The sequence below is a fragment of the Thalia democratica genome, chromosome 1 (genome assembly GCF_965202585.1).
Source record: "Thalia democratica chromosome 1, ktThaDemo2.hap1.1, whole genome shotgun sequence".
Taxonomy (NCBI): domain Eukaryota; kingdom Metazoa; phylum Chordata; class Thaliacea; order Salpida; family Salpidae; genus Thalia; species Thalia democratica.
Window position 1 is genome coordinate 43,773,653 of NC_139165.1, and position 26,619 is coordinate 43,800,271.

The 26,619-nt window shown below is 24.4% G+C and overlaps 2 protein-coding genes across 2 annotated transcripts; one reads left to right on the forward strand and one right to left on the reverse strand.

Moving 5' to 3' along the window:
- Positions 1-9,532: 9,532 nt before the first annotated feature.
- LOC145845559 (uncharacterized) lies at positions 9,533-13,629 on the reverse strand. Its single transcript, XM_082952753.1, has 4 exons — positions 13,505-13,629; positions 12,778-12,887; positions 11,444-11,647; positions 9,533-10,752 (listed from the first exon to the last, which is right to left on the reverse strand). Exons 1-4 carry the CDS (start codon positions 13,617-13,619, stop codon positions 10,327-10,329), a joined length of 855 nt encoding a protein of 284 aa, XP_082808879.1. The 5' UTR covers positions 13,620-13,629; the 3' UTR covers positions 9,533-10,326.
- Positions 13,630-21,143: 7,514 nt separating this feature from the next.
- Positions 21,144-25,309, forward strand: LOC145830501 (putative imidazolonepropionase). Its single transcript, XM_082938274.1, has 9 exons — positions 21,144-21,388; positions 21,786-21,978; positions 22,145-22,233; positions 22,347-22,505; positions 22,818-23,043; positions 23,170-23,294; positions 23,531-23,624; positions 24,194-24,354; positions 25,020-25,309. The coding sequence occupies exons 1-9, from the start codon at positions 21,246-21,248 to the stop codon at positions 25,111-25,113; spliced, it is 1,284 nt and encodes a 427-aa protein (XP_082794400.1). The 5' UTR covers positions 21,144-21,245; the 3' UTR covers positions 25,114-25,309.
- Positions 25,310-26,619: the final 1,310 nt, after the last annotated feature.

Here is a 26,619-nt window from a genome sequence, read left to right on the forward strand (position 1 = left end):
TAAAAATTTATTTAATGCGTGTTAGTCTCCATTTTGTTGTGATTGATAGTTAAAATAGTTTTTATTTATTTTACATTAATTTAAAAACAGTCTTGATCTTTTTTTAAGCAAACTTCTAACAAAATTATTTACTTCTGTATAATTGTTAAGGAAAAACTAGTTTTGGTACTTATATAAATTGAAGCAATTTTGAAAAATAGCAAACTTTTAAAATTATATAAAACTATTTTTTAGTAAATAACTAGTATGTATAGGAAAATATTTCAAATTAAAATTTTTAGCTTTTATAGACTAAACTAAAAAGTCTAATAATGAATATATATAAAAACCAAGAATTTATATTACACACTTTATAAGTATTTACAAATTCAATGCTAAATGGTGACAAATTATAAGGAAATACTTACAAGGGTGCCACTTTTTGAACTTAAATTGTCAACTTCAGTGACCAAAAGTTTGTTAAACCAAACTAGCCAGAGCTTAATATAAATTTTGAAATAGTGTTAAGAGTCAAAAAATAAAAAAGCCGCTAACTCAAGCTAGAGTACTATAAAATCATGATATTAAGACAAAATTACATTAGATTTTTCAAAAAATAACAAACTTTTAAAATATATACTCTGTTTTAAAATTTTGAGTTTTTAAACTTTGTATCTTAATTTTACAAATACTATGCTGTACTCATAAAAAAGGTCCAAGGAATAGTTAAACATAAAAACCTTAATAATTTTTTTGTAGGTTTTGAAAACTAATTTAAGACAAAACAATGAATAATTTTGAATTGCAAAATATAAAAAAACTGGTTGCATTAAAATTTGCATAATTTCTGAAATACTAAACCCAATTCAAAACCAAAAAATTAAATTCTATCGAATTATGTGTAACACTTGTTATGTTTTTCTAGCCCTAAAAATTGAATTATAAATTGATCAACTTTTTCAGCACAACTTTTTAAACAGTTTATAATATTCTATACTTTTCAAAATTCTTAAAATAGCCTAAGATACTCTGAGTAACTTGATTTTATTGTAATCCTGTAAGGAAAACTTAGGGTTAGCTGTACTGTAGTATTTAACTTATCAAAAAAACTAATATAAAAAAAAGTATTTTATATACTATGCTCCAGAGATATAGTTATTAAAATTTGCAACAACTGAATTACCTTTTAACAATATGTTTAGTTTGATTTTAAGTTTAGAATGATCATGTTATTAGTTTTAAATAACTTTAATTATTTTGAGAAAAAATAGTACTGTTTTAAGAGATTGAAGCACCGTAGATTTATCCATAGTATTCTTATTACAGGTTATAATTTTCAACATCAGAATCAAAAATTTTTATTTATTTGAAATCCAGAATTTAATGAAATAAACTAAATTACTTTCAATTTTTATTTTTTATTTTTATATAATTATTTCAGTCATTTATATATGTATTTCAGACTATTTTAATAGCAGATGATGTTAAGTTATTGAGTAAAAAATAAATTATTTAGTTAATTTTTAATTTCAATAAATTTATTTTAATGTTAAGTAAAAGTCACCAAAATTTTTATAATAGTAGTTTTACAACTAAAGGATATTCAACTAAAACTATTTTAAATATTATATATTCAAGTAAAAAAAAAAACTTTGATAATTTTGAAAACGTTTGTTAAAATAAAGAGTAATCTAAACACAGTCGCAAATGGTATATAAATATTTTTAAGAGCCTTCCTATAACAATACTTTAATATAATTATTAAAATACTATAAGAAAACAAAAAGTATACTAACTAAGTTTAATGAAAACGTTTCAATAGTTATTTAAATATTTGCATCCTTACATTCTTATATTTTTATCTTGTCCACCAAACCTGCAGTTAAGGTTTTAGTATTTTGTATATGTATTCTTATAAGTGTCTCTAAACACAGATTTGAAGTTAAAAAAACATTATTGACGTCATAAAAACCGTATAAATTGTATAGTTACGTATATACTAGTGCACAAAACCTGCAGTTTACATTATATTGTTTTAATATTTATTAATTTTTAAAACTTTAAATCTTGGTTTTTAGAAGACTTATAAGAATACATATACAAAATATTAAAACATTATAATGTAAAGTGTAAACTTAAGATTTGGTGTACAATATAAAAAATTAAGAATGTAAGGATGCAAATATTCAGCTAGCTATAGAAATGTGTTTATGAAACTGGCTTGTTCACTTTACATTTTGAAATAAATATTTAAAATATGTTAAATTTTGATTGCAAAAAACTAGATTCAATACACTCAAATTTTAGAGCTTGTAATGTATACGTAAGTAAATATTTGTTATGCAAAACTTGTATATATTTCAAACTAAAATGAGAGGTTTAGTTAAATTTCTATATTTTAAGCAACTTGGGTGTAAAAAACATAGAGTATAGGTACAAGATTATTTAAAAAAAAATAAACATTTATTCTTAATAAAACAGTTAAAGTAAATACAAGAACATAGGTCATAAAAACTACTAACTGCAGCCCAATGTAACAGCAAAATTAAAATATGTGGCTCATATATACTTATTAGCTAAAAACAGGTTTTGTGGTAAAAAATTAGAGTTACTCTTTTAATTTTTATAGTTAGTAACTACTATTGCTTTATCATTCCTTATTTTATCATATTTTAGTTTAAGACAAAAATGATATTTTGTTTAGTACAGTTATCTATTTAAATAGCTGTGAAAGACTGTTTTATATACTGCTTGGCAAACATGCAAGTTTTACTAGGAAAGTTGGCTTCTATAAATAGCTGCCTAACTCCTGTACTAAAATACAATTTTTATAAATTATTAAATTTCAAAGTTTTATTCATAGTCAGTTTTGAAAAAAATTCTGATATAAATATGGAAAAGAAACTAACCTAATCTAGGAAAATGTCCCTTCTAATATTAAATTTTTTAGAAATTATCCAGAACATTTTTAAATAAAAATCATTTTTGTATTGTAATGGAATACCAGTTTTACTTGCTGTTTCATTTAGTTGAATATTGAATAGTGTAAAATCCATCAACAGAACAGTTTTCTGATGCAATGTTGGTTCAAATTTAAAACAGAGATATATAAACCAGCAGTACAAAGCAGGTTAAAAGATTTGAGTCAAGACGTTCAGTGCTAGTGGCTAAATATAGTTCCACAGTTGGACTAAATTATTTTTATTTGTTGTTTATTGCAAAGTTGTTTGTAAATAATGTTTTCTTCTTAAAACCATTTTATGATTTAAAGATCTAGTAGTTAATTCTCATTGTAGAACACTTCTTAAAACATCCATTTCTTAGATATATTTTATTTGTTAAGTCTTTAATTCCATTTAAATACTATTTAAGCATGAAGTTTTTTGTTTATTTGCATCTGTTTTTTATATAAAATATACCCACACATTTGCTATGCCTTGTTTGTAAAGAATACCTTTAGCTAAATATATAGTTAGGTCAATATTTTTATTTATTTATATGAAATTGTTGGGATTTGAAAAAAATCTATAACCAAATGTTAATTTAAGTAACCCCCTATCTCTGCTGGATATTATATAACCAAAAAAAAAGAAGAATATTTTAGTTCGAATTTGAAAGAATTCATCACAACAAACTAATCATAGCTTCATAAAAAAAATTGTTTTAAACAGTTGCCAAAAACTTAAACCGATTGAAATATCTAACTTGTTGTGGTCAATTCATTAGTAACTTTTAAGTTTATATATACTGTAAATATCAGTTGTAAATTTTACATAAAGAATCACCTTATAACCTTAAAATATAATTTATGAGTTTTAAGATATAAGATAAAATTTATATCAGTTAACTAACATGCAGTTTTTGTTTACTAACTTTTTTTTTCATGTGAGTTTTGTAATTAAGTATGATTATTAGTTTTATTTTTTTCTAAATAATTGTTAACTTTATTTTATAAGTACTAAAAGTTTTTGAACATGTTTAGTTGAAATATATTTTGTTTATTTTAACTTATAAGCAATATTTATTAGCTAACTTATTTATTATTTACTTAATTAGCTGTTAAGTTTTTTTATTTTTAAACATTTATTTGTATATTTATAAATGTTATTTATTAACTTTTATTTTCTTAAATGTATCTGGTATTTATTAGTGTGAAAACTAGTTATTGTAACTGAGTAATTTACATATTAAAAAAGTATTAAAAAAATAGTAAATATTTTTACTTTTTTGTACTTATAAGCAGCACATATATCCGTAGATCGGTAACTAATTTGGATGATGTTGTATTGATATCAAGCTCAAATTGTATCATATTTAATGTTTTTTAACCAAAATTTTTGGCTAAAAATCAATGAAAAAGATAATATTGTTTATAAACATGCTATATAAATACATAGTAAGAACTAAATTTATTTATTTAAACTAAAATAGTTAATCAATTTTATTATACAATATTGTAATCAATATAAATTATTGTATCAAAATAATCACTTTAACTTGTAAAATAAAAGTAATTAAGTATTAGTTTATGATAACTAAATTTAATTTTACTTATTTATAAAATATAAATTTTTAATATAAAATTATGGTTAAAAAGAAATTGAGTATAATATTGGTGTATTGGTGTGACATCATCCTATGTAATAACCTGTATATCTTATAAGAATAGATTCTGCTCTATAGTTAATGCTTATACTCATGTTTGTTTTTACATATGAGAGATAAAATATCTTAATTATAGCAATTTTACCATGTCTCCCTTTTTGATTTAATATTGACCTTTTTATTGGATTTTTCAGTGTTGCTCTTGTCAAAAGGGCATCAAGAAAATTGTGAACATACATGATAATAAAAATCAAAACATTTGAGAGGAGGCGGTGTGGTGCTCATGGTAGATTATGGTTATCATAGTTAATATTGGCAGTAATGGGTTTAAAAAAGAGTGCATACATTTTTTTTCTTTTAGAATTAATTTCTTCATTTGATTTAAGTAAAGAAAAACAAAACTTGTTTATATTGATCTTCAAGTTAAATTTTATTAAAGTTCTAATTAAAAATTATCAAAGTTTTTTACAAAACTTATGGTGTGAGTCTTGATAACTGAAAGGTCTATCTCCTCACCAATCAATTGACTATAGTTGTGAGCGTTAACATTTTACTTTCTTTCAAATAGTAGGCAGACTAAAAAGAAATTGATTTGTAATTTTTTAACGAGCATAAAGTTAATTTTATAGGCAAATTTATTAATTTTTCAAAAAACATAAAACTTTAATATCAATTATTTTCCTTATCTTAAAAGCTATCTATTTTTTTTTATTTTAGAGAATGCACCTTTGTCTTTAATTTAAAAAAAAAAGCATTTGGTTTGGGGTTGGAATTATTTTATGGGGTCCCTCCAAAAATAAAGGTATTTTTGGTTTTTTTTCATCATATGGTATTAAAACCAAAAATAAATAATTTTGGTCTATATTATATATTAATATATACTACACTATCATTTGCCGTATTCATTTCCTAGATAAAAAATTGATAAAAGGAAAAAAATAATTAATAAGAATCTGAATTACAACAAATTTAATTAAATTATTTTATTTAAATTAAATTTGATGTAATTCACATTCTTATTAACTTTTTTTCCTTTTATCAATTTTTTATCTAGGAAATGGCCAAGGCAAATGATAGTGTAATATACTACATTTTGATTTGGGGCCAAATCGTAAAAGATATTAACATTAATTATAAAATAAACATTTAAGAGTTTAAATAACATGCAAACTAAGGGAAAAATAAAATAAAAATTATAAAAAAAATATTTATTTTTGGTTTTAATACCATATGATGAAAAAAAAAAAAAACCTTTATTTTAGGAGGGACCCCATGAAATAACTCCAACCCCAAACCAAATACTTTTTTTTTAAATTAAAGACAAAGGTGCGTTCTCTAAAATAGAAAAAAAAATTTAGATAGCTTTTAAGATAAGGAAAATAATTGACATTAAAGTTTTATGTTTTTTGAAAAATTAATAAATTTGCCTATAAAATTAACTTTATGCTCGTTATTTTTTAAGAGAAATTTTTAAATGGAATAAAAGCTTTACTTCACAGACATTTATGAAGTTTTTATATGAAAAATAGTTACTGATTCAACTTTTTTTTTTTAATTTATTTTTGTTTGAAATATATTCAATATAGTAGCATTCTATTTTATGTTAGTTTTGAGTAATTTAAAATTCCCTATTCCCAATAAAAAACTCTGTTTTGGTGTCTAAAGTGGGCAAAAGACAATTGGATAGACTAAGTGGCGGGAAAAGTAGGAAAAAATATGTAATTTAATACTTTTAATAAGCTTTTAAAAGTATAAATTAGTTAAAACAAAGATAAAAGTTAACATATCTACTTATTTTAAGTTAAAATGTAGAAAAAGTAAAAAATATTTTAATAACAGATTTTTGAAAAGTCTTAAGTTATATTAAAAATTTGCTGTTTTTTTTTTGTTTTTACGAGCTTTGTTTTAAATAATCAATTAATTTTAAATTGTTAACTTTGAAATAACCAAAAGTATTTAAATCGTTTAAACTAAATTGTTTTATTTTTTTAAACTTTCAGTTGAATTGTGAAACAAACTTCCAAATAAATTACTTTCTTGCTAAAAAATGATACAATTTCGATTAAAGTTAATAAAAACTATTTAAATAAAGTGATTGTTAGTAAACTTATTAAATATTGTATTTTGTTGTTTTATGTTGATTTAATTTGTAAGGTTTGGTTTGATCCATAGTATCCTGGACAGTACGTTTAAAGATATTCGTGGTGTTTAACTCAATAATCAAAAGGTTTTTTCGTAAACTAAGTCTTATGACCAGATAACTTTGAGCGTTTTTTTTTTCTTGTTAAATAAACATAGTGCACTTTATTTGCAGCACATTTCCTCTAATTATGATGAGTCCCTTTTTAATATGTTCAATATATAATATTTATCTGACCAGTCTATTATTAATGAGCTTTGGTGGGGCTTTAGGTTTTTTAATTTTGTTGCTAGTCAATGCATATTAAATTTAATTTTTGATGTTTTTTTTTCACAACTGTCTGTACCTTACCTTAGTTTTAAAATTGTACCTTTTCAATTGTTTTGATATATATATATATAATTTAATATGATTTATTAAACGGCATAAAAAAGACACTCAAAATATTTTTTCCTAGGACCTGGTCCACTTAGAATCTTTCCGTTATCGAGTCGATACCTTTTAACGTCTTGTCCAGGACTTTGATTTTGCCTTGGCAAAGCAACAAATAAAAATTAGGAAAAAAAACGGTTTAAGAAATGTGCAGAACCAAGTTCTGATAGTTATGATTGGTATATCAGGTTGTTGTTTGTTAAAAAATAAAAATGAGTCTTGAATTTTTTATTACTGCTTTCCATTTTAAAATTTTAGCTTGTTCTAACTGACTTGAATAATAGTGATCATGTTTTGATGTAGAAGTAAGTGATTCACTAAGCTGCTGAATTTTGCAACATAATCACTGAAATGATTTACTAGATCGTCCCAGTATGTTTTTTTCTAAAATTTGAAAATAGGTTTTCTATTGGTGAAAAGTTAGAAGTTAAAGCTAAAATAAAAACATATGTAATCTTTTTACTGCTGGATCTAATGAAAGTTGCTCTTAAGGAGGTGGAAAAACACGGTTAAAAAAAAAAGTATAAGTTTGTGTGTTAATATAAATTTGAAGTCAACTTACGATATGCTTTTATTTTGTTTTAAACAAAATGAATTTTTGGGTTACTTTTTTCACATTTCATTGTTATGTGTCTTTCAGTTTAAGTGGCTTAAGTTTTTATGCTTGGGTTTATAGTTCTGACAATAAACTTGAAATAATTATAATAAATAAACTAGACTGTGTGTATGAGATACTTTTCATAAAATATAAATATGTTTTACAAAATTATTGTATGTACTAAAATTATACACTTTAAAATCTTTTTTTTTTTTTTTTGAGTTACATAAAACAATTAACAATGTTGTTTGCTGAGCACAAAAAATCAAAAGTACATCAAACAAAAAGTATAATCCAAACCAAGATTTTGTAGATTTTTAGTATAATTTTATATATTTACAAGAAGAAGACAAAGTAATTGCAAAAAACTGTTAAATTACTAAGACGATTTAAAGAAATAACAAAATATAACTTATTTAAATTTTTGTTAACTATTATTTAAACAAAATAACTCCACCTTGGTAAAAAAGTTTGTTGAGTAAAAGTAAAAAGAAGGGAAGTTTCTAGACATTTTTTAGTGGGGCTGCACAATTGTTTTGCTAAATTATAGGTTAATTTAGCTTTTGTATTAGATTTTGTTGTAATCTTTAGAAAATTACATAGTTGTTCACTACATGAACTGTCTAAAGTTTCCAGGTACATAAAACTGTTTAATTTTAAATATTTTGAAAATACCCGTAAAACAGAATTTAAAATCTTAATAATTAATCTAATTCTTTAATTTTTAGTAAATAATTTAAACATAAACCCAAGTCCTGTTTTTATTGACAATGGGAAAGTTATGCTTTAAACTGTTGAGCTAACATGAATAAAATAATATTTTATACATAAGAAACTAAAGACGAAGTACTAATCAAAACTAGTAAATAACTCATCTTAAAAATAGAAAAATATATTCAATGATGTGTAAATAAATTACTTAGTCAAACAGTTCCTGTTAAAAAGGTTAGCTAAGAATCAAATTTAATTTAAAAGATATATATACTTTTGAAAATAAATTAAGGCAGACGTAAACAACTATTTTACAACTTAATGAAAAAAAGTATACCTACAGCTTTTCTTATGTTGTAAATGAAAACAATATTTGATTCAGTCAGAAGTTTCCAAAGTTAAAAACGAAAACCTTCGAGTAGTAAAATCATTAAAAGATAGTTTTTTTAAACACTTTCGATTTATTAGTTTTGAATGAAAAGTTTTCTAAATTAAATAGGGCAATTTTTCTGATTATAAATTATATATGAAAGCATAAAGTAAATTATAAGTCAGTTCATCTACAGTAAAATTAATGTTTACTTTTAAGATATAATAATTTTTGTACTATGCTTTAGTAAATCAAAAACTTACCATTTTTACTTAGTAATTGTGCTATATAGTTGTTACTACTATTAACTTAGTTTTATGTATTTTTTGCAACTCTAAACCAAAAAAAAAGAATTAACTAAAGTTGAATATATTTATTCATTGTTTTTGTAGTTCACAAAGCTTTAAAGATACTTCACAAAAGTCTTTATTTGATTATCTTTAAGTATTTACAAACAAAGTTGTTAACCATTTTTGTGCTTATCTTCTACCAAAACTGGGAAACTTAAAATCTTTTTAATTGATATACGCCGTTCCATTCGTTTAACAAAGTACTTACGGATAAAAAAGAAATGTTTTAAGTGATACCATAGTAAGTTTTATTAATATGTTAACAATAAACAAAATAACACAACATATTAGACAAGTTTACTATATTTAAAAAAAAAATTAACAAAATTTAGTCGTATTACAGTTACATTCATAAATAAATAAAAAATAATTTTATCTAAAAGAAAGATATAATTAAAAAAAAAGATCTCAAAACTTGAATGAATTGTTATTTGATTTTTATTTGTTTTATCAGTTTACAAAAAATAAGAAAAACAAAAAAGGAAATAAAACAAAGGGAATAAATGAAAGAAAAGGAAATAAAACAAAATTTATAAATTGTTAGGTATAGAAAAACTGAGAAATGTATATTTTTTGATTTCTTTTTTCCTATTGAATTAGAAATTCAAAAGTTTATATACATATGCAGCTGTACCTCAAGTGTTTGTTTGTTTAATACAGACGCTGTGTTCTATATAGACGGCTGGCTTTATAACAACAGAAGAAAATGCGACTATTTACATTAGTTACAAAGCTCTATTGTGCAAAAGCTCAATACACAGCTTATGAATTAAAGCCATTAAAGAAATGAACTAAAGTTTAGATCTGTTGCTGAAAGTATTAAGTTTAACATTACTTTCTCAAAATTTCAAGTAAAAAACGAAGTCATCTTGATTAAGTACTTAAATGTTAAAAAGCAACAATATTTGAAATCATTTGAAAGCGAAAATTAATCGTTGCAAAAGTTTGCGTAATATGACTTAGTTAGATTAAGAAGAAAAATAAAATAACTTATATCGAAACATCAATTTAATTTAACTGAATCAGTAGTGTTCAATAGCAAAAATTCCTTTTAAAGTAACTAGTTTTTATATAAAACTGTAGTTTTTTAAAAACCTAAAACATTTTTTTCTTGTATATTAACAATAGTTTAACTTAGAATTTAATTGTGAGACAAAAACAGCTGTACGGAGTCTTTACCCCACCTAACTCCTGGCTTCGCCCTCCTTTTCAACTTCTTTACTTTCTTTTTACTGCCGCCTTCGAACATCGAAAAAGCTGACGTCACGCTTTCGTTCTGGCTGGACGAGTCCTGTGCCACCCTTCCATTGGACAGTATGGACCTGATGCTTCCCGGCTCAACTTTGTCTAAGCTCCGCAGCAAGTCTTCTTCTTTCATCTTGAGCTTTTTGTCAACCTCCTGTTTCTGGCTTGTAATTTTTGGTAGAGTGGGTTTCGATGATAGACTTTTGTGTTTTATTGAAAGCGATGCGTAGGTTTGTACAGTTTGTCTCGAGCTGCCCATTTTTATCGGAGGCAGTTTGCAAATTTTTCTATTGGTTGGTTTCGGCAATCGAGCATCAACTTTCTGTAAAAATATCGTCAATAAATTTTGTAATTCAAATGGATATGTTTCTAAAAAGTACAAAACTAAAAACTAAGAAAAAATATCAAAAAAAAAATACTGGAATTTTGTATAATATTTCTAGTTTGCATTTTAGTAACAATGTCAATTCAATAAGTTTATTTTCTTAACAAATCGCTGCTGTGTTAACTGGACAAAAACTTTAAACGAGAACTTGTTTTTACCTATCAATCACCTATTGTAAACGTAGCGGCTGACAGACACTCCTTGTTAAGTCTTTATTGTGGCTTTCCAGTTGCATGTTTGCTTTTTATAAGCCAAACAAAGGAATTCTAAACCTCAACTACATCATGCCACAATATGATAGCGAGCGTATAAAAGTTTAATTCAATACAATGCAAAAATTTTCTGCATATAAAACTAAAATTTTCTTTTAAGAGGCATTTAAAGTCTTTATATTTAAAACAAAATCATCATTATTCTAACTAATTAAGGCGTATCTTAGCTAACCTTCTAAGAATATCATAGGTTCAACAGTTTCTACATCATTCGTTCTTATTCTTTACGGCTAATAATATGCTTTCAGTTTAATATTTTTATCTAAATGTCTAGTTAAAACTTAATGTAAAAAATACATTTTATATTTACTAAAACATTTTGTTAGAAAGTAGTAGTTTTTCTAGAAATAACATACTTCATTTCGATCTTCATCGAGCTGTTTAGCTTTGCACAACAAGCTGTTTAAATGGTCCACTGAAAATATTAATTTAGGATTTTCTTGCATTAGCTTTATGCTACTGTTTTGAAGGTTTCGTCTCTGAATCGTTTGTTTCAATCTGTCATTTCTAATGTTTTTTTCTTCTAGGTTGCTTTTTTCTTGTACCGTAGTACTGTTTTGCTGTTGAAATATTTAATTTTTAACTAAAAACTTATTTTGTCTATTAAAGTATGTGACTGTTTTTAAACAAACCGTTAAACTTATTTATTAAAAAATTGGTTTTGTTTAATTTTTTTTAGATTAAGACTATTTTTAAAAATGTGTGACGAATAAAAAATGTTGATGTTAATGTTAATAAATTATAAAAGTATATGGTCGATAAGTTTTATATAAAATGTATGCCTTAAAGTCTATAAATAAACCATAGCTTTTTTTCTTAGTCAGATTTATTTCATGCATTTAAATAGTAGTAAAAGTTTGTTGTAGGAAAACGAAACAAAGTAACTGGATAGTTTTTTTGTTTTAAATACATTAAAAAGTTTTGAAGCATTATTCAATCATTATGTAACAAAACAGTTGCAATTTTTCTTAATGGCTGTGATTATTTTTAAAATAAATAATTATAATTTACAATCCTTTTCATAAAACCCGTGTACGATTGTTTGCTTTACATTTATAATAAAATTAAAAGCACATATAAATAAAGCTCTCCAACTAGTTTATTTTTATTGCTTACAACAATAAGCAAGTTGTTTTTTGTTGAAAATCACGTTCTTCAAATTAAAATATGCAATTGTTTTTTAGTGTGTACACGGTAATTAAATAATAATTTACGACTAGTTATGTAGTAGTGACTTTTTAGTAAATATTTGTGTTTTGTTTACTTCGTAGTAATGAAATGTTTTAATGTTTTATGCTTTAACAATATTTAATATGTATTATGTTTTAACAACAAGTTTTACTTGTAATGAATAATTTTAAGAATATATGAAAAAATAAAATAGATCTAAAAATTATCGAGGTTTATACAAAAAATAAATTTATCTAGATTATTTGATGTCTTTTTAAAAATACTTGATAGAGACTAGACACAAAAATAACAAACTGAACTAGATGCTTCTATATCGATAAAAGTAATTTCTAATGAAATTAAAGATAATTAAATAATTGGCTGTATAAAACTTTTACAGTATGAAATTAGAATAAAAAATACTCTTAATATGCTTTAATATACTGTTATAATAGCTTTCATAGACTAAAATTGGAAAAATTATTAAAAGAATAAGTTTGAAAATTTTATTCAAACATACCTTTACTAGTATCTTTTCATTGATTTCTTTAACAGTTTTATCAAAATTGTATTTTTCAATTCTTCTTATTGTTCTAAAGCTCGGTAGTGGTGCTGAATCTTGCAATAAATCTGAAGTTTTTTAATTTAAAATATAATAGTTTAATTTTTTCTAAACTATGTCTAATTTAAATAATTATTGTTGTATGTTTTACACCGATAAAAAAACATAAATAACTTTAGTATAGTAAATCAGTTAACTATTTTTTAATATTACTTTATGACAAAAGGAAACCTGATAATATTTAAATTGGTTATTTTTCTTTTATTCTAAGTAACGCTTTAACTTTAAATATGTCAAATACGACTATTCTTGAATAATTTTTAAAAGTTAAAGATCATAGAATGATATAAATTTATACCTTTTTGTTGTTTTTCTTAAATTTATACCAGGTGTTTTTCTAGCTTAACAACTTAGTATATGTATATTACTAAATTATTACTTTAATTTTAAAAATGTTTGTGTTTACTGTTCGCTTCGTCATATCAAATAACTTCTTCGGTTTATAATAAAATTCAACCAAAATAAAAATAATAAAGATTTAAGAAACATAAAAATATTTTTTAGTTAAAATTTCAACGATACTATGTATTACATTGTTAGTAATAAAAAAATTAAATACATGAATTAAAGTAGTAAAAATACTTAAGTAGTGTCGCGGAAAGCTGTGAATATAGTTTATACTAACCAATTCTTTTATTTCTTTCTATATTTCTAGTTTCATGGTTTGCATGTTCCTGGCCTTGATAACTTTTAATGAACTGAGGTTCAATGAAAGAGTTTTTGCATAGCGCAAATCTCATCAAAGTTGAAACCGGTGCTTTATCGTACATTACCATAATTTTCACTAAAAACTGAATGAAATTAGAACTAGTAAATAAAAACAGAGCATTAACAGAAAAATAGCGATTCAAAAACTTTGTTTTGCTGCACTAACGTAAAAATATTTTTATTAGTGCATTTTATAACCAAATATTTTTTATAAATACCAGCAATAAAAAATAAAGAAATATTATTAAAAACCGTGTTGTGTACAATAGATTAAAAAAAATATTTCGAGTAAAGTATAATTATTTATTATAGTTATGTTGAATACTTTACACTTTATTAAAACTCTTAAACTGCTAAAGAATATCTTAAAATTAATTTACTGTGAAAACTACTGTGAGAGCTGCTAAACAAAAGTGTTTGTGAAGCAATTGTGGATTTTCATCAATATTTGTTTCTCGCTTGGTTTCATATTTGCTTTTCAAAATTATTTTAAAACAAACAAAAAGTGTTTCGCAATTAGACAAACTCATATTTATGAATGATTTAAGAGAAATATAAAACAAACATGATTAGATTTTTAGATTAAATTTTTTTCTGTCTAACAATTAAAACTGGGTGCGTTTAATTAAGACAAAAGTGTAAACATTCTACACAATAGTAATTCGGATAATTTAAATAACGTTTTAGTTAGTAAGCAGCTAAATCAATACATTTATGAAATATAGTGTAATTACTTTAAATCTTTTTCAAGTCTTTACAAATCTATTCAAAAACGGGCATATATGCCGTTATGCTTGAAATTAATATGATGTTACATTAAACACTGTGAACATACAAAGCTATAAAAATAAAAATAAAGCTGAAAAAGTTACTAGTTTTAAAGAACGATGAAAGTACACTGTTTAAACTGAACAACTAAAAGTAATAACGTTTTGCCTTTGTATCATGTGAAACCTGCGAAATACTATCAAGAATGCCTTCTTATAATAACAAAGGGCGAAAGAGGGGCGTTTTGCCACGTGACTTGACAATACGAGACTTTTGAATAAGATGTTTTATAATATTTTCTTATGCGGGTATCTTAAAGCACTTCAAAAGTGTTCCGAATTCTAAAGAGGTTTGTATAAAGAAAGTTGTAAACATTAAACGGTGGTGTCATTTAAAGTAAGGATTTTTTTTTTTTGTTATCCTTAAAAATACTCAGCAAATTTTAAACATAAGTTTATGAAAAACTTTAGCTTCAACATTCCTCTTCTGCTCAACTTAGAGGATCGCCTGCTTTGAAAAATTTCGAAATCGACGAGCCTCCTTGCTTCCACGACTAAATTGCTTAAACTTCTCCTCCCGCTAAATTATAACGTTTATATTAAAATCAATATAATAACTTGTTTGCCAACTTTTCTAGGTATCTAGCATATGAAAGTTTGCAACTGAATGATATCACTTTTGTTTTTCTGACTGAAATAGTTGAGCCTTTTCAATTTTTTTTTGTTTTTTGCATTTCGAAACTAATTCATTGAATCACTTTTTTTTTTGTAAAGTTAAGCATATAAAGCAACAAAAATTTAGAGCTTTAACTTAGTTTTACTTAAAAAATTAAATTTCAAGACAACTTTTCAATTTCAAAATTTAAAAAGGAGTACTGTACCGAGTATTATCTAATATTAAATAAAAAATTAATCTTATCTAGGCTTAAATGAAAGGCAATTACAATTTTTTTTTCAAATAACTTTTAATTAAATAAATTAAAGTTTATAAATGTTTATTGAAAGTGAATTGAATTTTTTGATATTTTTGACTCATATCAATTACTTGTATATTGTATTGCGTAGAAAACACAGTTTGCGTAGATTCGATTTATGAAATTTAAATTTTTTTTTAAATTTGGAACTTAGTTTCTTTTACATTAAGACATAAATAAGTGTTTTTAATTATTTTGTAAGTTTTTAGTGTTTAGTTTCTAGTCTTTATAAAAATTGTGAATTCGAAATATACAATTAAAATATATATATATATAAATTGATGTTATTAAAATCACTTTAAAAGATAAAATAAATTTGATTCTAAAAGTCTAAAATAGATATTGAAAGGTATTTACACTAGGTATGGAGTTGATTAGTTGAAACAAGATTTATTTTACTTTTTCAAGCTTTGGTTCTTATAGTTCACCAAAATATTTAAAAGTAAAACAAATTAAATACTTTGAAAACTATCATACCAGAATCTGTACAAGTTCTAAATTTGGACTTTGTATGTTAGGAAGAACTTTTGTTTGCATTGCGTAGAAAACACAGTTTCAAATCAGCAGCAAACTGCGGCCCACGGACCGAATACGGCCCACAAAGCAAAAAACTGAGTCCTGCGAGGTGCTTTTCAGTTAATTTTTTTTTTCTAAGTTAATAAAAATAATATTTTTGTGATTAATACTTAGACCTGGGCTATATATTTTTAAACTACTAACTACGAACGCTTTATGATTGCTTGTTTTATAAAACTACGGTTATAAAATGTGCTATTATGTACATTACTATAATAAAAAACTTTGGCCATCAGAAAACGTTTTTCTGCAAAGTGCGACCCACCAGTACTTTTTTCTAAGAAAAATCGTCCGCAACTAATATAAACTGCCGAATACTGTTCTAAACATACTATTACTGGGAAAAAAAAAACTTCAAAGTAATGTTGAAACATAAATACTTACTAATTTAGTTGATCCTACAAAATTTTAGTAAATTTTATATTACATATCATGGAGATCATGACTTTTTTGCAACAAGTGCAAAAACTTAAGTGTGCAAAGATACCTAATTAAACATTTTAATTTTACCTATTAAAACCATAAGCACTAATGTTTAACGACAATGTTAAACAAGTGCAATTTTTTGATCGAATTAAAGTTTTTCAAGTATCAAGCATAAACTTTTTCTCATATCAACCTAGAAACTTGATTAGTACGTCCCAATAAAAATTGGCCTAATTATAGTTTATAGATTATTATATGTCAATTTAAGTGACTATGTACGCCGTGAACTTTAGTTAAAAGCTGTGCGATATAGCTTAAAAATAATTGTAATAAGAAGGTAAACAAAATTAAGTTTAGCTTAGTATTTAAAGACAATTAAAGAAGTTTCAAAAATCATTTTAAAAAAAGTTTCAAACCTTTTATAATGATATATTGTGCACAAGTACTCATGTAAAAACGGTAGAAGTAATATTTTCCATTTGTAATTAACTAAGCGAGCTTCGTGAAAATAATAATAAAAATGTATTACAGTTTTTTGCTTTTTGTTCAAAATTATTAATTAAATCTACTCAACAAAGATTCTGAGTAGTTTTCAGTCCATAGTACAAAGTATTAAGATAATGCAGAAAAATAAACAGTTGCACCATAATTTCTTAATTAGCATCTAAAAAAAGAAGTCTACTTTATTGTCGATTTTTTGGTTTGTATTATTAATAACTTGTGCAATTTGTACAATGTTAACATAGCAAATGTCTTTGTTATAAGATAAGTTGGGAATTGTTGAAAAAAATTTAAAATATAAACAACTATTGTAATTTGATATTATGATTACTGCAAGACTTTATAGCAGGTTTAGGTTATATAATTATATATAAGTTAGTTAATTAAAACTAGTGTCAACTTTTTTAATTAAAACGTTTCAAAGTATATTTCGTTTATTTATAATCCATTACATTGTCCAAAAATTATTCAATACACCGATTATTGGAGAACTGTATTTAAAATGCTTAATTAGAATAAACGAAAAATCTTTCAAAGGGTTTCGGTGTGTAAGTTTAGAAGGGTGCACAGCGGTACAAATTCTAGTAGTGAGTAGGGGTGAGAAAAGTTTTGAATGTTTTTAACATTTAACTTTTTTGTTATACACCTTTATCTAGGCTAATTTTAAAAAAGCTGCATATATATTTTGCCTCTGCTTCTTAGCTTGAACTTAAAGTTTATAAACGCCTTTATTGTATAAAATGGCTAAGAAATACGTAAATTACCTAAAAATATTTCTTTTATTAACCTAGATAAAGATGTGCAAATTAAATGTTTTATTTACTGCAAAGTTTCAGTGACAAAAAAATTGCGACCTTTCTAAGTATAATAAAATAGTAAACTGTAAAATAGCAAACACTTATTAACCTAGAAACTTATTTATTGATTAGCACGTCCCAATATAAATTGGCCTAATTATAGTTTATAGATTATTATATGTCAATTTAAGTGACTAAATAGACCGTTAACTTTCGTTAAAAGCTGTGCGATATAGCTTAGAAATAATTGTGATAATAAGGTAAACAAAATTAAGTTTAGCTTAGTATTAAAAAAAAAGCTAAAGAAGTTTAAAGTGTTATAAAAATGTTTCACATCTTTTATAATGATATGTTGTGCTTCAAGTACTCATGTAAAATCAGTAGAAGTAATAATTTCTATCTATAATCAATTACGCGAGTTTCGTGAATAAGTTAATAAAAAATTTTTAATAGTTTTTTGTTTTTTTTTTAAATAGTTATTTATTTAAATCTTCTCAACAAATATTCTGAGCAGTTTTTTATCCATAGTACAAAATATTAAGATAATGAAGAAAAATAAACAGTTGCATTATAGTTTCTGAACTAGAATTCTAAAAAAGAAGTCTACTTTATTGTAAAATTTAGTTTAAATTATTAAAATTTGGTTTAAATTATTGACAAGTTGTATTATTTGTACAATGTTAACATAGCAGATTTCTTTGTTACAAGATAAGTTGTGAATTAAAAAAAAAATTGTTTAAGATATAAACAACTAGTGTACTTTGATATAATGACTAATGCAAGACTTTATATCAGGTTTAAAGATATATAATTAGATATAAATTAATCAATTAAAACTTGTCTCAACTTTTTAAACTAAAAAGTTTCAAAATATTTATTTTTATTTTCTATTACACTTGTCTCCAAAAATTATTCAATACACCAATTATTGGAGAACTGTAATTGAAAATTATAAAACAGAATAAACGAAATATTTTTTAAAAGGTTTCGATGTGTAAAGTTTAGAAGGGTGCACAACGATACAAATTCTGGTATTGAGTGAGTCATTTTTGCTTGTTATTAACAATTAACTTTATTTTTGTTATACAACTTTATTCAAACTGATTGAAAAAAATAAAATTGCAGGATATCTATTTTGTCTCTGCTTTTTAGCTTTATAAACGCCTTTTATTGTAAAAAATGACTAATAAAAACGTAAAACACCTTAAACGACCTAAAAAACTTTTATAAAAATTATTTATTTAAGTTTTTTAACGAAATGTTTGACTGAACCTTATAAAGTTCTTGTACGAATGCAGGAATATCGCTGGATTTAAAACGCATACACTTTGACTTAATTTTTATAATACTTTTTAGTTTTGTTAATGATTTATATCAAACTGTTTGTTTAACTTTTAGTCTATCAAAAGTTATAAAACAGGCTATAGTAGATATAACTTTTTACAGGTCGTCGTATTTAAAACATTTTGTTAACTGTTATAAAAAGCTTTAATTCAATGTTATCAAAACTTAATTGTAGACAAATGCATTTTGATTAACTCGTTTAGAAAAACTCTGTTGCAGTAACTTTACTGAGGATAAGTAAGTTTAAAACAATTTTGTTAAACCTTTAACAGTTTGTAAAATTTAATTAGCAATGGCAATTTAATTTCGTTAGTACAGTTAAATTGTGACTTTGATGTTACATTATAATAAAAGCCTTTAAACACTGTATTTTCTTTTCAATTTATTTATGCCAACCAGTTGATGAATTCATGTAAATACTCAGACACTTTAATATTATAAATTTTTACTTTTTGCTTTTACATTTATATTAAATAATAGTTTTTTTAAACAACAATAATAGTTTTGAATATTGACTATATTTTTAGGTAAAAATTAGACTTCTTCAAAAGTATTGATTGAACTCTTAGAATTATTTTGAAGTATGGAAATAACAAAAAAAAATTATTGTTTTATAAATGCTATATAATTTAATATAAGGCCAATTAGAGGTTATAACGTACTTTTTAAATACTCTAAATAAAGTCAAACTTTTTAAAAGCTACTTGAAACAAAAAACATTTTGATTGTGAACTGTGAAATAAAAAAACTAAACCTAAAATAAATAACAATATTTTGTGTATTTCTAAATGTGATTTTTCAACAACAGTTAAAACATTTAGTAAGTATTTGTAGCTGGCATACTAAGAACTTTTTAAGTTTTTTCAAGCTGGAAATTTTTTTTGGTTTATTATTTTTCATTTTTCGTTTAACGATAACACTATATATAGGATGAATAAATTTAATTATTTTCTATTCATAAACCGTATCATAATCTTAAAGCTGTTTTTTTTATTATTAAGAGTATATATTTTTATATTTTTCTATGAATTTTGCGAGTGCTTCATAAATCTAACTAGATTATCAACTAAACAGTATTGCTACTTTTTTATTTTAATCTAACAATAGTAGCTTTTTTTTAGTTAAATTTCTTATTATTTTTGCATTATGGCCAATGATGGATCAAAACAGTCTTGTTTCAGAGAAGTCATCGAATATAAGTTTATTATAGTTTATAGTCTGTTTAAGATAAAGTTTTGAAATATACAACATAACATAAGATGTTTAAAAATGATAATAAATACTAACTAAATACTTAGAATTCGTTAATTAAAGGATTTTTATTTGATTTAAAAAATATACATTTTACAATATACTGCTTAATTAACTGAAGTTTTTTTTTTCAAAAAAAAGTACTAGTTAGGTATTTTGTCAGCTTGGTAAAACTAGTGAAAACCTTTAACAATTTGTTTTGGTAATTTATTGAATTTTTTTTATTGATTTATGTAGCGTTTAAATAGATTTACGTATTAAAGTAATCTTAAATTTTGTAGAATTTATACTTTAAATTCATTCTTAAATTAATTTAAATTTTTATATTTTCTACAAAAGCTTACGTAAATGTATTGTCGTAAAAGCTGGTTTATACTTTTTCTGGTAATTCTAGTTTAATAAATGTTTTATATTATGTTTTCAACAATTCTTTTTTTTACTTTTCTAGAACTCTTGTTGTGATTAAACTTTTATTTTAATTTTAGTTATTGCCAAGTTTCTTTACTATTTGTAAAGTTTTAAATATAAAATTTCATAAAGTTCTACCAAACAAAAACTCAAACGATAACTGCAATCATACATTTTTTATTACTAGGATGAATTAGTTTTTGAAGGAATACTTTTAAATAAAATAGAATTTCGTAGGTAACTTTGAATTTTATATTTGTTGAAAGATATTTGAGCTTTAATTAAAAAAAAACTATACATTTTACACATGCATCAAAAAATACTACTGCTTACGCTAATGTTACCTTTGTAAAACAGTACTTCAATCTAACTAAGTAAACAGACAGTATAAAACACATAAGTTACCTTTGGTCTGTGTTTACTTTACAATTTTTGAAAACTTGCGCTTTTCACAGTTAAAGGATTATTAAAGTAAAGCTGTTTAATTTTTAAGTCAAAAAAAAATTGCTGCTACTACTTTTTTAAATTTTCTGATATATAGTTTTTTTGTAATTTGTAAACAAGTTTAGATTTATGTTTTAACAAGCTTCTACTTTGCTTTATTAACCTGAAAAATGGTAAACAAAAAGTTGCTGATAAAAAATTTGAACTCAGTGGTGAAAGTTTGTTCAAATTATGAAGAGGTTATTTATGGCAGAGGACAAAAAGTAGAAATATTAAAAGATGACTTGAAATTATGGAATGTTGTAGTAGACAAGTTTGTAAAGAGTTTTACTATTTTTCTACTATATGTTTTATAAATTTTTGTATTATGTTTGCCTGAAAACAACAAGTTTGCTGATAAATATATTGACTATAATTCATGTATAGTTTTAAGTGTGCATATATTTTTCTTATAAATTATCTATTTTGAAAACTTATATCAAAACATTTATCAACTCATGTCACAACATGGTTAGGTTTTTTATTTCACTCAACATTTTACGCCAGATTTATTTCGCTTACATCAAAAAACTTAAATTAAGTTTTTATTTACAATGTTTTTTGTAACTTAAACAGTTTAAATTATCTAAACTATTTATATTTTTTATAACCTTTAAACTTAAAAAAAAAGCTTTCATGTTTGAAACACAAATATACAAACTAATTTCAAGGTGCGGAAACATTGCAGAAATAGTACCCGGGTCCTGTTACGACGAGTCGGAATTCGAGCGGGTGGTGGACGGCCGTGGCTGCTGCCTTCTCCCCGGTCTCGTGGACGGCCACACTCACCCGGTGTGGTCCGGTGACCGGGTGGGAGAGTTCGCCATGAAGTTGGCGGGAAAAACTTACATGGAAATACACAAGGTTTTAGTAGCTGTTGTATTTTTGATTAGCAAGGTAAAAGTAAACTTGTTAAACATTAAGTGCATTCATTTACCATTTTTTAAACTAAATTAAAAAAAATTGTAATTATCAATAATTATTTTCTAATAAAAGTTGTTATACTTCTTCAAATAAAAAAGTGTTTAAGGCTGGCGGCGGTATTCATTACACGGTTGAACAAACAAGAAAAAGTAGCGAAGATGAACTGTACCAACTTCTGCTGAAAAGATTAGAAAGGTTTACTTAATTTAAAAAAAATATAGACTCAAGAAAGATAATTTCGCGTATATACTATATATTTTCTAAACTAGTTTAAATAAAATTCTAAAATAGTGCTATTGTTTCTAAAGCATGATAAAACTTGGAACTACCCTAGTTGAATGTAAAAGTGGTTACGGTTTGAATGTTGAATGTGAAACGAAAATGTTGAAAGTAATAGAAAGGGCACGGCGGGATCCAAACGTAAAAATTGACATTTCAACGACCTTTTTAGCTCACGCCGTCCCAAAGTAAGTGTTATTTACTTGTTTACCATTACTGATCTAGATTTTTACGTTTATAATATTTTAGTTTACACTACTGTGTACAGTATTTATAGGTATAAGAAAAAAATAAGTAAAAAAAGTTTCGTTTTATTTAAAAGTAGAGAGTGTTCATAATTTTTTCTGCAACTTTGGTGAATTAAATACAAAAACATCAATAAAATAAACTATAAGTAAGTACAGCTTCCAATTACAGTTAACAGTTACAGACATTTTTAAACACACTTTTTTTTAATTTACAAAGTGAAAATTTAAACTTCACTGACATTTGTTATACAGAGGTAAGAATGCCGATGAGGCTTGCGATGACGTCATCAACAAACAGCTTCCTGACGTGATTGAACACGTGAGAAATGGAAACCTGACTGTGGACAGCATCGACGTGTTTTGTGAGAAAGGCGTCTTCAGCGTGGATCAGACGAGGAAGATACTCAACGAGGGGAAGAAGTTTGGGTTGAAGATAAACTTCCACGGGGATGAGCTCAACTGCACCGGGAGCGCTGAAGTTTGCAAACTTTTTTTATTTTATATTTTAAGAAACGTACATATCTATAAATAAAAAATAAATAAGTTTACTTTTGGTCATGTACAGTCGTTAAATATTAATTTTTTTTTAAAGCACATTTAACAGTTAGGTGCTGAGTTAAACGCTCATGCAATCAGCCATCTAGAAGAAATTAGCGATGAGGGAATAATATCGATGTCAAAATCAAAAAGTGCAGCCGTGATATTACCCACCACTGCTTATTTATTGAAGTTTGATTATAGTTATTTTATTATTTTTGGTTTCAAAAATGTTTTAATTCAAAATATGTGTTAATTTATTTACATTTAGTTTTAGTACTTTTCAAAGAAAATGCCATTGAGATGTATATTCAAACGTAGTTATATAGTTTTTTATCTGTTATAATGGTTTTTTAACTAGATGAATAAATAAATTTTTCAAACTATTTCCTAAATAAACGAAGATCGTAGTAGTATGTTTTAAAAAGGTTACCGTACCCACCAGTTAGAAAGATGATTGAAAGTGAGGTTCCAGTAGCTCTTGCCACTGACTTCAATCCCAACGCTTACTGTTTGAGTATGGTTGGTATACTATGTTCGAAAATACTTTAGTTATATTTAACAAGTTTTATAATGCAATAATAGTTATTAGTTTATTGATAAAAATATTTAAGAGTTAACTTTTTTTTAGGAATCATATATTTTAATAGTTATTTTGTTTATAAAACTTTTCAAATAACATTTTTAGTTAGTTGTTAAATTTTTTTAAAGAAGGTTGAACAATTTATGTAGAAACTAATGAACTGTTACACTGTAATCTAATCAGCAATAAGTAGTTTAAATTTTAGTTAAATGTGCTAAAATTAGTGTATAAATACAACAACTTAACGATCAAAACATATTTAATTCCTTTTTACGAATATTAATAACCAGCAAGCGAATGTTTAAGTTTAAATTTTAGCTTTTATTTTTTACTAGTAGTTGTTATTTGGCAAACGAAGAGTAACTTTAACAAACAACCGTTTTAAAAACATATTATAGATAAAAAAAATGTCTAACTTATAAACACAGCATAAAATTTATTATCAAAACTTTTAGTAACAAACTTAAAACATTTAATTTAAACATTAAATTAAATAATCTAATTCTAGCCGACAACGATGCACATGGGGTGCGTATTGTTCGGAATGAGCATGGACGAGTCTCTCATATCAGCCACAATAAACTCCGCATACTCACTCGGAATGTCCAAGACTCACGGCAGCATCGAAATTGGAAAGAGAGCCAATTTTGTACTGGTTGAAGCGGAACGGTTAGTCTGTTTTTTTAAAGATCGATAGTTCTAAACCTAGGTTGGAGATGTCACCTTTTTTAAACTTCTGTTATACAGTTACAGATGAATTTATTTAAAAAATTTAAAGCGCGTTTACAATAAAAATAGAAAAATTCTTCAGACCATAGACATTAAGTTTACATTTTTAATTAAATAATGTGCTAAAAGTTGTTTTAACTATGCTCTTTAACAGTTTTACATTTTGTGTTATTATTTTATGCATAGTTTTCTTTAGTATAAAGTTTTAGGTTAGTTCGTTTTTTAAGCCTTTCTTAACGCTTTCTAATTTATTCTTTAAAACTTTGTATGAAATAAATATAGTGTAAAAAATAAAACCTATACAGTATTTACAAAAAAAAAATCAATTTAAAAATAGTTAAAGCTTTTATAAAGCTAAACAAAATTTTAAGTAACAAACTTAAACTATGCAACAATTTAAATATAATATGTAGTTTTAACCTTTTAAACTTGGTTATAAGGTTGTAATGTTTCAGCTAAAACCTTTTAATATCAAATTATCATTTAAACTAATAACGATTTTTTGTCACTCGTTTATTTTAAGTGCAGTTTTTCTATAATTACAAACATAAAAAATTATAGAGTTAGTTTATCTTACCATTACTAAAGTTTTCTTTAATATACAGGTGGGAACATCTAATCTACAGATTTTCTTCTACGGATGAGATAATAAAGATAGTTTTTTGTGGGGGAGAAATTTCATATGAAAAAGAAAACTAATTCAATTTAAAAAATTATTTTAAATGTTTTGTTAAATTACTGACATCTTAATTTAAAGATTTATATTAACATAATTTTTTTTAAACCCTAAAGAAGTGTTTCAACTTTTTTTTTGATATTTAGTCACTAAAAAGTTAAGAAAACAGAGTTAAATCGTTTTATTTTTTTTCTATAAAAATGATCAATAAAACGTTATGGATAACCTTGTGTTTAAAAATTTTTGAATTTATTATGTTAGATAAACACCTTTTAACATATATAGTTGTTTACGACTGGAATACAACTTGTTCACATATCAATTAAACGGCCTTAAAATATAAATTGACTTTATTTTTACAAAACTGATTGAATAAAAATTTATTAAGCTTAAATTTACTACCTAGTCTAGAAGAAAAACACGGAATTTTAAGTATCTTGCTTTTATTTTTAAACAAAAATGTCACAAAGTTAACCAATAAAAATAAACGAAAGTTTGAATATTTTTTTTCTTTTATTTTAAAAACTTCAATGATCATTTTTGCTATTTTCAAGTACTGGATTTAAAAAAACCGAAAATCACCTTTTTACAAAAAAAAAAATACATTTTAAAAGTGAAGAAATAAATTTTTCTATGTCTACTTTTCAACTTATTTTAATTACAATATTAACGTAAGATACATTCAAAATAAAACTGATATAGCACTTATTGTTATAAAGTATGTATAAAAAGTCATAATGATACGTATGTATTGGATTTACGTCTAACTTCAATTAAAATTAATATTCATTACAGCGTCTCGCGTTATAATGTAAAAAGAGTTTCCTAAGAAAAATGTGTTTGATATAAAACGTGTAAACATTTTTGAATCTTTTTTAGTTTAAAACAGCAAATCTCAGCAATAAAATAAAAAAACAAGCAGGTTAAACAGATGTTAATGATGGAAATGATAAAGTTTAAATCAGATAAAAAATAAAGAACAATCTGTTGTTGTTAAATATTTAAGAATTAATGTTTTAGTTTTTGGTTATTTTACAAGATTCTTTACGGTATAAAATACTTTTAATTTCCTTACTGTCAATATTAAGAAAAAGTTTGTTACATAACTATGATGTTTTTTTTTAAACTGCTTAGCTAGCATTTGAAGTTTTTTACAAACATTATTACTTTAAGATTTATTCTTTTTATAACTAATAGACAAGTTTGTTTTATTTAATTTTCTCAGTGCTTTTGTTTATGACATAAGAAAAAAAGGTTTACGGTAAAACTTGATTAGATGTAGCAGTAGAAAGAGGTAAAACTTGAAAAAAAATTAGTCATAGCGTAATATATAATTTATTACAAATTTTTCTATAATATATCGAGTTACAAATTAAAAAAAAAAAAATTCTAGCCAAAAATTGTGAACTTCTTTTATAAAAAATTCATAGCCGTTAACTGAAAATGATTCATTCAAAAAAAAAAACGAAGTTTACATAACTCATAAATGGTTGATAACTACTTATCGTTTAAACTAGTTAGTCCCTTAG